Source organism: Nymphaea colorata, chromosome 9 (assembly GCF_008831285.2).
Source record: "Nymphaea colorata isolate Beijing-Zhang1983 chromosome 9, ASM883128v2, whole genome shotgun sequence".
Taxonomy (NCBI): domain Eukaryota; kingdom Viridiplantae; phylum Streptophyta; class Magnoliopsida; order Nymphaeales; family Nymphaeaceae; genus Nymphaea; species Nymphaea colorata.
This window is the reverse complement of record NC_045146.1, coordinates 5,658,674-5,669,873: the sequence shown is the minus strand read 5'-3', so window position 1 is coordinate 5,669,873 and position 11,200 is coordinate 5,658,674. Positions and strand designations below refer to the sequence as shown.

General features: G+C 38.6%; 1 protein-coding gene across 1 annotated transcript; it reads right to left on the bottom strand.

The window, feature by feature from the left end:
* Positions 1-4,685: 4,685 nt before the first annotated feature.
* Positions 4,686-9,442, bottom strand: LOC116259818 (nascent polypeptide-associated complex subunit alpha-like protein 1). Its single transcript, XM_031637756.2, has 4 exons — positions 9,283-9,442; positions 6,108-6,198; positions 5,554-5,687; positions 4,686-5,298 (listed from the first exon to the last, which is right to left on the bottom strand). Exons 1-4 carry the CDS (start codon positions 9,340-9,342, stop codon positions 4,966-4,968), a joined length of 618 nt encoding a protein of 205 aa, XP_031493616.1. The 5' UTR covers positions 9,343-9,442; the 3' UTR covers positions 4,686-4,965.
* Between the last annotated feature and the right edge of the window lie 1,758 nt (positions 9,443-11,200).

The following is an 11,200-nucleotide window of genomic DNA, read 5'->3' as shown; positions in this document are numbered from 1 at the left end:
TGAGCATGAGTCGGCTAGTGAGCTAAATCAGTTTGAGGGAGCTAGGTGGTGCTAGACGGAACCAGCTTGAGCTTGAGAGTAAAGGTGGGCATCATGCCCGGTACCCATTGTACCCGGTACTCAGCCCAATCAGACCAAGGCCTGGGCCCCAAAGAACCAGCCTCACTCGATAATGTATCGGGTCGGCCCGGGTCAGTCGACGGGTACCCAGTTCGGCCCCATAGATTTTAAATATTATTTTTTAATTAATAATATATATTTTGTTATTAAAAATATATTATATATTAAAAAATATTTAACAAATATTTTTTATTATAATTGGGCCGAGCTGGGCAAGATCCGAGCTCGGGTTTTGAGTATAAGGCCTAGGACCGGGCTCGGGTTTTGGACATTGGGCCGGCCCGATGCCCACCAGGCCTCCGTGGGAGGTATTTTGCTGGTGACGCCTTGAGCAGGCTGGCTGGAGCAGGAGGTTGCTTGATTGAAGACCAGCTGGGCTGAGTCATTTTAGATAGGGAGCCGACTTGGCTAAGGCAGGGTGTCGAGCCGGGCCGGCTCGGGCCCGACAGCTAGGCCCGGGTTGGCCCTGCCCGGCCCGTTTAGGCCCGGTAAGATAAAGAAAATATTTTTTTAAAATTTTTTGGTTTTAATAATATTTTTTATTCTTAATAAATACATTTTATATTAAAAAATGTTGTTTTATGATTAAAAAATATTTTTTTAATTTAAATGGGCCGGGCCCAGAAAGAGACCCGGCCCGGCCCGTTTAGGCCCTGTAAAATAAAAAAATATTTTTTAAAAATTTTTTTGTTTTAATAATAGTTTTTATTCTTAATAAATATATTTTATATTAAAAATGTTATTTATAATTAAAAAATATTTTTTAAATTTAAATGGATCGGGCCCGAAACGAGACCCGGGCTGGCCGGGCCCGGAACGAGACCCGGGCTGGCCGGCCTGGCCCGATACCCACCCGTAGACTTGGCTGAAGGGCCTTGAACAAGCAAGTCAACTAGGCTGAAACGCAGGGGCGACTAGACTGAGTCACTTTGAGTGGAGAAGACGTCTAGGCCTGGCTCGGCTGGGCTCTGAGTCTTGAGTAAGGGGAGTCGGCTAGAGCAGGGGCTACCTAGACATGCCAGGGGTCCTTAGCTGCTCCTGAATGTTGGATTATATAGGCATCAAGTCATAATGGCTTGGTGTTAGACAAATTTCTTGGGAAGCCAAGAAATCATGGAGCAATCTTCATAATTTTGGCATGGGGATGAAGCAAAAGCTGCATGCAAGGGGCACCTTCTCCCTTGCCAATCAGCTCTCCCACTCTGGCTTTCTTGTCTATCTTCCTTAGCTTAAAAATCAAGCAAGCATGTAGCAGTTGTCTCTTCATAAATCTGGTCTTTGCCAGCTAGTTAGAATTCAATAACGAAAGAAAAGGGAGGGAAGGAATGTCTTTAATGGCTGGTTCTCATCTTCCTTAACCAGATTTAGATTTTTCTGGTTCCTCCTTGGAACCAGTTGGGAGGGCGCACCAAATGGGCTGCCCCATAGTTTTTTAAAAAGCTAGTTCAACTTTCTTGAAATTGGAATTAGGGAGAGAGGCAAGCCTTTTTTGGACCTTTTCCTCTTGCCTTTTCAGAAGTTCCAGGTGAGGGTGAAGAAGAACATATTCTTCAAATGTCTCCTCGGTTTTTCATTATTTCGAAAAACTGATTAGTTAATTTGAAAAATTTTTTAATAGAGTAAGCTCGCTTGAGGCACTCTTTATTTGATTGGTCTAGATCATTGTTGATCTAGACTTATGCGTTTTATCATGGCGCCTTGAGATTGAAAGAGTCTTTTGGGTCGTTTGAATTAGGAGTGAATTAGCTCGATCGGGTCTGGTTCAAGCTAATTCAAACTTGGGATTTTTGTGAATTAATTTCCTAAACAGTTTTTAGGAAATTCTTTGTTCTAGGCGATTCATTCCTAGATTTTTCTCGAGTTGGGTCTTTCTTTAATAAATCTAAGAAAGAGAATAAAGAGAGAGAAGGTCACACTGACTTATTTTCTCTCTTCGCAAAAGAAGATTTTAATTCTCACTATAACCAGAATTTTAGTCTCCATTGAACATTTGAGTTTTTTTTATCTTGATTTGCATTGATCACAAACTTAATCTTGGAATTTTCTCTAAATTTGACAAAAATCCTAATTTTGTCAATTCATTAAATTTTTGCACTTCATTAAATTCTAGATCTTAGACTTGGATCTAGAATTTCATTATGCGGACATCGACTCTAATCTGAGAATTTCCTTGGAAATTTTGCTTCAAACTGAATAAGGATTAGCTTCAACTGCTGCGCTAGATGAGGCTTGGCCATACAGCAAAGGATGATATCATGTGTGAATGCTAGAATTGGGAGGTCTCACCAAGCCTTGTAGCCTGTAGAGTCATGACAAACATTTTTTCTTTTCTCTCATTTAAATTTGCAGATAAACATATCCACCACCATAAGGAAGAGATAAGGGGAGAGTGGGTCTCCCTACCTGAGACCCTTATGGCAATAAAATGAAATTTTAAAAAAAAAAAAAAAAGGAAACACATTCATAAGATGTCATAGAGACACAAGTCATCACTTTCATTCTCCACACCAGGTTAAAACCACAAGGCCTCCAGAACATTTGAGAGGAAGGACCAAGTGACTCCATCGTAAGCTTTCAACATGTCAAGCTTCATGAGTAGTAAGGATGCTCTCCTATGGTTTTGGAGGTAGTTCAGAGCTCCTGGACCCTGAGGATTCACTCTTAAATGAGTTACAGAGTTCCTTGCTCTCTAGTTATCAGCTTCATTAAATGGCCTCTCATCCTATTAATTAACCATTAATTTCAAGATGAACTTATAGAGACTATTACACGATGCGATTGGGTGAAAGTCTCTTATGGCCATTGTGTCCTGAAACTCCACAATCAACACCAGGTGTGAGACCAATTTAATTTATGGACCAGTGGTTAGCATACGTCTGGAGAAATTTAGTGTTCTCTTATCACCCTCTTGGAAGCATGTAAACTTCTGCTTCCGGAATAACATGTCTTTGCAAAGGGTCTGGTTAAGTTCTTGTCAAACAACCCATTCTAGAATGTCATCTTGGCTTGAGAAGTGGATTCTATCAAGTTCACATCTAAGGTGTTTAATTCTCACATCAACCCACCCATAATGCTTCGAATTCCACCAAGAAAGCTCTTGTAGGCATTCTTCAACATTTTTTATCACCCAGATCATGTGGCATCTGTATTGGGGCCTCCCCCATGCCTTTCTGACCACTGGCCAACGGTATGGCCTTGTAGTCCAACCATATTAAAATCTGAAGATGTTTCTTCCAGCTGCTCTGAGCTCTCCTTCATTAACAATGAGGAACAATGGACTATGGTCCGAGGTTGCACAGGTCAGAACTCTCAAAGTGAAATTTGGGTGCGTAGTCAATTGGTTTATCCAATCATCTCCTTTCCATGTCTGTCATTACACCAAGTGAAAATGCACCGATCATCCTCCATGATTCACAAGACAGGCGAGATTGGGTCCTTCCTGTCTGCATTACACGTTGCATTGAAATCTCTCATTATAAACATCGGATGCGTCACTTGACTCGACTAGTCACAAAGATGACGAATAGATCTCTGAAAGTCACATTAGGCGGCATGTACACTCCCACATAATGAAAGCCAGAGTTCCTGTTAATACAGTGTAAGCCAATTAGAGCTTTCGGGAGTTTTGTAGACGAGCCTATGTTTTTCCATTAAAAAAAAAAGTCAAATTTGTTGACCATAAGTTTCTTAGGAAATCAAAAGACTAAATCATAGATGATGAAAAGTTATTTTGATAGAAGAAAAGTCCAATTTTCATTACTTCTAGTGAAGGCATGCATCTTGTGAGTAACATATATGTCTATTATTTGTTTATCTTGGTAAAAATAAAAGCCAGGTAGACTTGCTTCACAACACAGACCAGCATATCAGAAATAACGGAAGCAAGAGATGAACCATCAGAGCATGACTACAGAAAATGAAGCCGTTGAAGTGTAAAACCATCTAAGCATGGAAAATCGCCAAACTAGAGCAACAACAGCTAAAACGCCATCCAGCCAATTGCATGCATCTCAAGGGAGGAGCTGCATGACACCAAGCTTGAAGCCAAGTGCATATTTTGGAGGTTCCATTGAAGTTCTCAAGCCTTTCTGATGAGCAGAATGGAAGAGGTTAGCGGGGTTGATGCACTGGCTACGATGATCACTGGTCATGGGTTCCAAACCTCACCAAGGCCCCTTGTGAGGCAGAAACCCAGATGATTGCTCATGTGAAGCATCTATGGGAACAGTGATACAGTAGGATGAAAACAAGTGCAGGCCAGGTCACCTGCCCTGAAATGGGTATTTAATTTAACACAAGACCAATTCCAGCCAAGTTATAGGTTAACTTTCTTATTTCGATATTCCCAATCTTATACAAGTAGGAACTTAGTACTAAAGGAGATAGACTAGAAAATGGTGAGAGAAGCATTAACAAGAACAAGTGAAAAACTAAAACCTCTACTAATCACGCTAAAATGCACAAGCGCAACGGGGAGTAGCAAATCAAGGTGTAATTTTTTAGCCCAAAAGAGAAACAGATTGTCCAAGAGATACGATGAAAACCAAAACAGTCATAAAGCACACTTGGAAAAACTTCACAGGATTTAGCTCTTGAGGAGAAAGATACCAAGAACCACTATCATGTTTCCCATTGAAAGCTCTACCATCATGATTAACAAAAGGTTAGAGCATCACTAACAAAATGAAACAAAGAGGAAAAGGCAAATCATACAGGCATCAAATTTGACTTGCAAACTATATTGAGAATGATAGACCAAAAAAGTCCACATTTAGCTGCAACAGGAAAATGGACGAAACTTCAAGCTCCTGATAGAATAAGACCAACTACTTGCCATGATATTCCTCAGTTGGTCAACTCCATAATGGCAGTGACTATGTCTCCTTCAGCAGCCTTGAGAGCCTTGACAGCCTTGGCCCTTGACACCCCTGCCTGAGTCATGACCAGCTCAATGTCCTTGGGCTCAACACCCGTCTCATCAACATCTTCATCATCTTGTGCCACTGTTGAAGACTCTGGTTTGGAGATCACATGACTAAGATCAGGAGCTTTAAATTGTTCAGCAGCTTGAGTTTGCAGTTGGGAGCTTAAATCCTCTATTTTAGCCTCTCCAAATATAACGTAGGTATCTGATGCTGGGCTCTTGAAGACATCAGGTTTGGAAATCACGAATAGTATCTACAATGCCCACAAAGAAGTAATTACGTTAGCAGAATGACATTTAAGGGATTGCTGGAAAGGGGGGAAAACATGTGGAATGGTCAGAACTCTGAAATGATCAGCCAAACATTATCAAATGAAAACAAATGCATATTATACAAGTTGACCTACTCCTAGACTTAACGTGCCAAATTAGGTGTACTGAGAAAGAATTATTTTGATCAAAATCTGAAAAACCTGGAAGTTATGGATCAGATGGAAAATTTAACTAACATTTTTGCTTTTCTTGATTGTGACCCGACTAACACCAGGAACAGGTCTCATGCCAAGCTTCAGCATTGCTTTCCGGCTCTTTTTCTCACTTCTACTTTGTTTAGATCTGCCACTTGCATCCCCTTCCTGTTGTCCTGATTATACAGAAAAACAATGAGCCTCAAGTGCACACCATACAAACTAGGTGTTTGAAACAAACTTAAGCACAAGAGCAGTTAAAGTTTGGTGGCTCAGATAAAAGGACCCATATGCACATGGAGGCAAGCAAGGAAATAGGAAATGACAGGGAGATTAGAAAATTACTGTATTAAAACCTTGACCAATGCCCCTAGTTGGAGGAAAATAAAATTAACTATGTCTAAAGGATACGCCAGCACTGAAGGAAATGTTCAGCCTAAAAAATAATGACAATGTTTTATTATATAAACACAACACAACATCACACATCTTTGTCAATAGACCAGCTGGATGAGACCTACATGAATAATGAAATGTGAGCAAAACCGCAGGAACTAGAACAAAGCTTTCTAAAATGCATGGAATGAAGATATTACCTTCAGCATGTTCATCCTTCTCGTCATCGTCATCGTCATCATCATCATCTTCTTCATCTTCATCATCATCCTCAACAATTGGCTCGTCTTGCTGCATTTTAGAGTTTCCACAACCAGTTACACTTCCTTCCTAACAGCCAAACATAAATATGCATGCAAACACTGGCATACACAGATACTCATCAATCTAGCCTAAGCAATTATCTCTTCCAACAAAAACAGGGTCCAATACAAGATCATCAAAACCCCTAAAGCAAGAGACTGGATAATTGTACATACATAATCCTCTTGAACTATATCAAAAGGCAGTCTCAGACTGTGGTTCCTACATTAGTAACAACGATAGAATAGAAAACCATAAGTCCACAGACTAAAATAAAAAATGTATATGGAACATAACATTCATGCTAATCAGCTTAAACTCAATCCAACTTGACCAACATCATGTCGAATATCACTCATCGGAGACATCAGAGCCAATAATCAACTTAATACCTGGAAAGATCCAGCAAAAAACATCATCATACAACAGTCCCTTTATAATTTCAAAAAGCAGATGGATGGCATGTCAAGATGTCAGAGCAAATGTTCAAAGTTCAAAGAGCAGACGGATGGCAAGTTAAAACAGTTAATCCATTTCAAGCCATTTATGCTGCTTCTGCAAAACCTAAAACAAGTAACAGCATGTATGCTTAGGAGAATTCGACTTAGGTAATTTGTTTAATGATCCAAGGCTCCAAAAGTGGCATCAGATTTTCCCTTCTCATTCTCTTGAGCAAAGAACGGCAGGAAGATGTACCAAATTTCATATGGTAGTAGAAGGCTACACGGCACAAATTCAATAAGGCCATAAAGAAATAAAAACAGAGAAGACCATGAAACTTAACATCCCCAGCCCCAACCAAAATAATTAAAGGATATAAAATAAGCCCCTTGGGAAACGGAAAAAAAAAAAAAGAAAACAACCCAGTAAATAACCCTACCATCAACAGTCATGGATTGAGGATACTAAGTTGGCTCCAAGTAAGAACATGAGGAACTAGTGATATATTAACTAAGCTAAGGCAATAGAACCATTAGCCATACATTTGGCAACTAAAAAATTAGAAGAAAGAGAAAGGGCTCAGGTTATGATTTGGGTGCAGCTAAAGCCTTTAAAAAAGCTTGATTTTTCCTAATTCGAATTATCAAGGGGAAAGCTCGAAAAGTGTCAACTGCTATCAGTTTTGTCAAAAGGAATATCCAGATTTATAAAAAATGTCATAACACCAATAACCAATGTACCTGCCCGAATGCTTCAAAACTTAGAAGCAACTGGTGAAAAAGTACGGAATGACTTCATTAAGCAATTACCAATCAAAAGGCCAAACAAGAAGCAAAGTCATATAGCCACTCTTTTGAGATCCCTCAATCACAGTTATTGTCAGAATTGGTTATAAAACTGTGAGTGGCTCGGTCACTAGTCAACTGCTAAGCCTCGTTACTTGTCAACCAACTAGTTTAATAGCATTAATCAATGATGACTCAAAAGTACCAAACTGTCTAGTGACTCTAGTCAATTGACTTAAGCCAGTGGCAAAAATTGAATTTTGTTTCTCTTTCTTCTTTCAGTGTTGCTTTATCAAGGAATATCTAGGTTGAAGAAAACCCTCCATTAACATTCATTTTCAGTCCTCAATGATCCAACTCTCTCTCTCTCTCTCTCTCTCTCTCTCTCTCTCGCTCTCTCTCTCTCTCTCTCTGTAATTCATTTTGTGTTTTCTCACTTTCTGTTTAGCACTTTTAGTTTTACCATTCAGGTTTATAATTGTTTTTCGTCCATTCACTTGCCGTTGTTCCTTTGTGTATTCCATTTCCAATATGTGTCTTGTGTTGTCTTTCTGCGCAGTACCTTCACTTTCAACATAAATGCCAAAGAACTTTGTCATTTTTTCTATTTCCTTCTCTTTATGTAATTTTTTTGTTGTTTTTCTCGGCACTTTCCACTATTCCGATTCAGAATTTTTTCCCACTCACTCTCCGAACTGTTTCTTTGTGCACTACATTCCCAATGTGTGTACTGTGTTGCTTTTCTGTTCAGCACTTTCACTTTCCATGTAAATGCTGAAGATTTTTGTTCCCATTTTTTTGTGAGATTAGTGCATTTCAGTCCTTTTAGGGGTTCTACTAACTTGTCACTGACTTGCAATTTTCACTAAATAACTATCAGATAGTTCATAAAGCGCTAGATATTTTATACTTTGTCAAGATTTAGGGATACCGTGAACAAGCAAATGACTAATAACAAATGGTTGTGTATCTAAAAGACTTGAACAGATCAGATGAAGCATTTTAAAAAGTGAAAAACAAAATAAGAAGCGAAGAGATTCCCGATTGGAAGCGCCTATTTCCTAATTATCAAGACCAAGAATGAACTATTTGAGAATAAGGACAGGCATGGAACCAAAAATCACCTAGAACAAACGCCAAACTATAGAAATGGCAATGGTGTCGCACAAAGATGGTAACTGGAAAATATAAGGCAGAAAAGCTAAACTAGAAGAAGTTTAGAAAGTAAAAAATGCACCCACAAGCCATCCATCAGATCCCACCAACCAAACTTATTTTTTCCCTTTACAGTAAAGTTATATGTGGTGAAAATTAAGAAAAGAGCGATGTATGGTCAAAGCAAATCAAAGGAGGTAAAAGAAGCCACAAAGAGATAAAAAACTACATCTGTCCATAAAATTGACGTAAATGGCCAAGTAGGCAAGCATACCAGCCTCATAAAAATTCCATTCTTGAAATAAGAACAGAAGTTGTAACAAACATGTCATCTAAACTGTAAACAAGAACACTTAAGAGGGAGAAAGGTAAAGTTCCCAACTTACAACGAGATGATAACATCATTCAATATCAAGAAGCCTAATTCTCAACCCCATTACAATCAGAATTACCATTATGTGAAATTTTTCAACTGGTCCGCATAAAAGAGGGAAAGAACATCCATCCACAAAAATGAACAAGAAGCCCCAGAACCACACGAAAATCGTAAAGATCCAGATAAAGCTTTTCAACAAGAAAAAGACAACAAATAGAAGATCTTGCTGACAGAAATATTAGACCAGGCAAATCCCCCAGAAGTATATACGTTTATAAGTCAAAAGAAAAAAAGAAAGAGGGAGTAAAATCTTACGTGTAGCTTTTGCTCTTCCAAATGAGTAGCGAGAAGCTCTTCCTGAGTTTTCTGCGTCATGGTGGCGATAGGGTTCTTGCGCAGAACCAAGAAACCCGAGAGCGAGAGAGAGAGCGAGAGAGAATGGCCACTCCAACTCTGGGCTTTGCTTACATACCCTAGTCCATCCTTTTCCTTTAATACCCTTTCTTTTCACTAAAATGACGACAGGTGACCAACCCCGCAGAACATATGTCGACTTCCTGTATGGGAAATCGTTTTGTAAAATAATACAAAACCAACGAGTTTGTGTGGGACGTCTCAAATCAAGGTAAATAGGTTATTATCTTGTTGCAATAAAAAAGGTTAAGCATAATTAATAATTAAGACAATCGAGAAAGTAAAGAAAATAAAACAACATAAAAATCCACGTTCCTCTATTTGATAATAGAACGGTATCTTTCCTCTTATTTGGAAAAGGAAATCATAAATTATATAAGGCATAGCTCAAACGAATGGGTGTAGCATGCGGAAGCTATGATCCAATATCATAAGAGGGGCAAGACCTACTTATAAGCTAAAGTTCATGGAGATCTCACCATTTGGTATTGATGAAGCTCTTGTTAGAAGCCTATGTTTCTCTTCAATTAATTTGATACAATAAATTTATCTTGTAATAGGTTAGATTCACTTCTTTTATTATTTTCCTTTTACTTTTGTATTTTATATTTTATTTCTATATTTTACAGCCAAAGATATGGCAGGCTTTATCCAAACATCTGGAGACTCCGAGGGCTCTTTCCATTTCCATTTTCTATTTATTGTATCTTTTCTTTTTCTTTTGAAAGTTCCTAAACAGCAGTGTTTTGTTCATCAATGAGATAATATTTTTCTTGACTCTAGTGAATAAAGTTTACATGGTATTGGAGCTTGGCTATGCTTGAGTGCTTCTCTTAGTTAGAAGTTGTTTGAGTGCTTCTTTTAGTAAGAAGTTGAAGACTGTTGATCAAAGACTGGCACGTCTGTTGGAGTGAATGTTGAAGTGTTGTTCAAACCTTGACGATTAAAAAAACAACAGGCTGACTGAGATCTATTGACGTTGTATCAGCATTGACTGGAAGTGCTGATTAAGTTAGAGCTGCTGTCAACTCTGACTTGTTGTTTTGGAGTGATCTATTGGTGATATATCAGCATTATTAGAAGCACCGATCGAGGTCGAAGTTGCTATCTATTGTGACATATTGTTGTGGATCATTTATAGCAGAACCTGGTACACTTTTTTTTTCTTTTCAAAAGGCATGCCGGTTTGCTTTTCCAATGGATGAGAAGGAATATATCTCACTCCAGCCCCTTCTTAAAGTTAGTGCAACCAACTTTGTTATATGAGCTTCAATCATAAAGCACCATATAGGAGGGAAAGGTTTTTGGAGTTACATTGAAGGGATTGAAACTGAGCCTACAATAAGCCTTACTCAAACCATAGACGGAAAATTTGAAGAGTCAAAAGGAACTGAGGGAGATAAGGCAGTCAAGGAGTTTTAAAAAAATGGAAAGAATGGAAAACCAATCATCACAGGGTGATGTCTTCGTTAAACAGCATGGATCCTATCGTTAGTGTCCAGTTAGCTAAATTTGATTTGGCCCATGAAGCATAGAATTACTTGAAAGAGACACATACAATGAAAGTTGCGGCACATAAATGGAATTTCTAAGTAAAAATCTCTAAATTGCAGCAAGGAGACAAGTCCATACAAGAATATTATGGAGAGTTCTCTCAATTGTAGGATGAATTATCTGTCTTTGAACCAAAATGGAAGGATCCCGAAGATATCTTACTTAGAGATAAACTGATTCAAGAGGACAAGTTCTATCATTGTCTTATGGGAATAAGGTCTAAGTTTGATATTGCAAGGTCGTCTTTACTTCACAGGCCAACTGT

What these genes read in the sequence shown, in the direction of transcription:
- LOC116259818 (XM_031637756.2), bottom strand. Translation starts at nt 9,342, where the DNA reads ATGACGCAGAAAACTCAGGAAGAGCTTCTCGCTACTCATTTGGAAGAG. An exon ending in TGGAAGAGCAAAAGCTACAC is followed by an intron (nt 6,199 to 9,282) that starts GTAAGATTTTAC and finishes TCTAAAATGCAG; the next exon opens with CAAGACGAGCCAATTGTTGA. An exon ending in GAAGGATGAACATGCTGAAG is followed by an intron (nt 5,688 to 6,107) that starts GTAATATCTTCA and finishes CTGTATAATCAG; the next exon opens with GACAACAGGAAGGGGATGCA.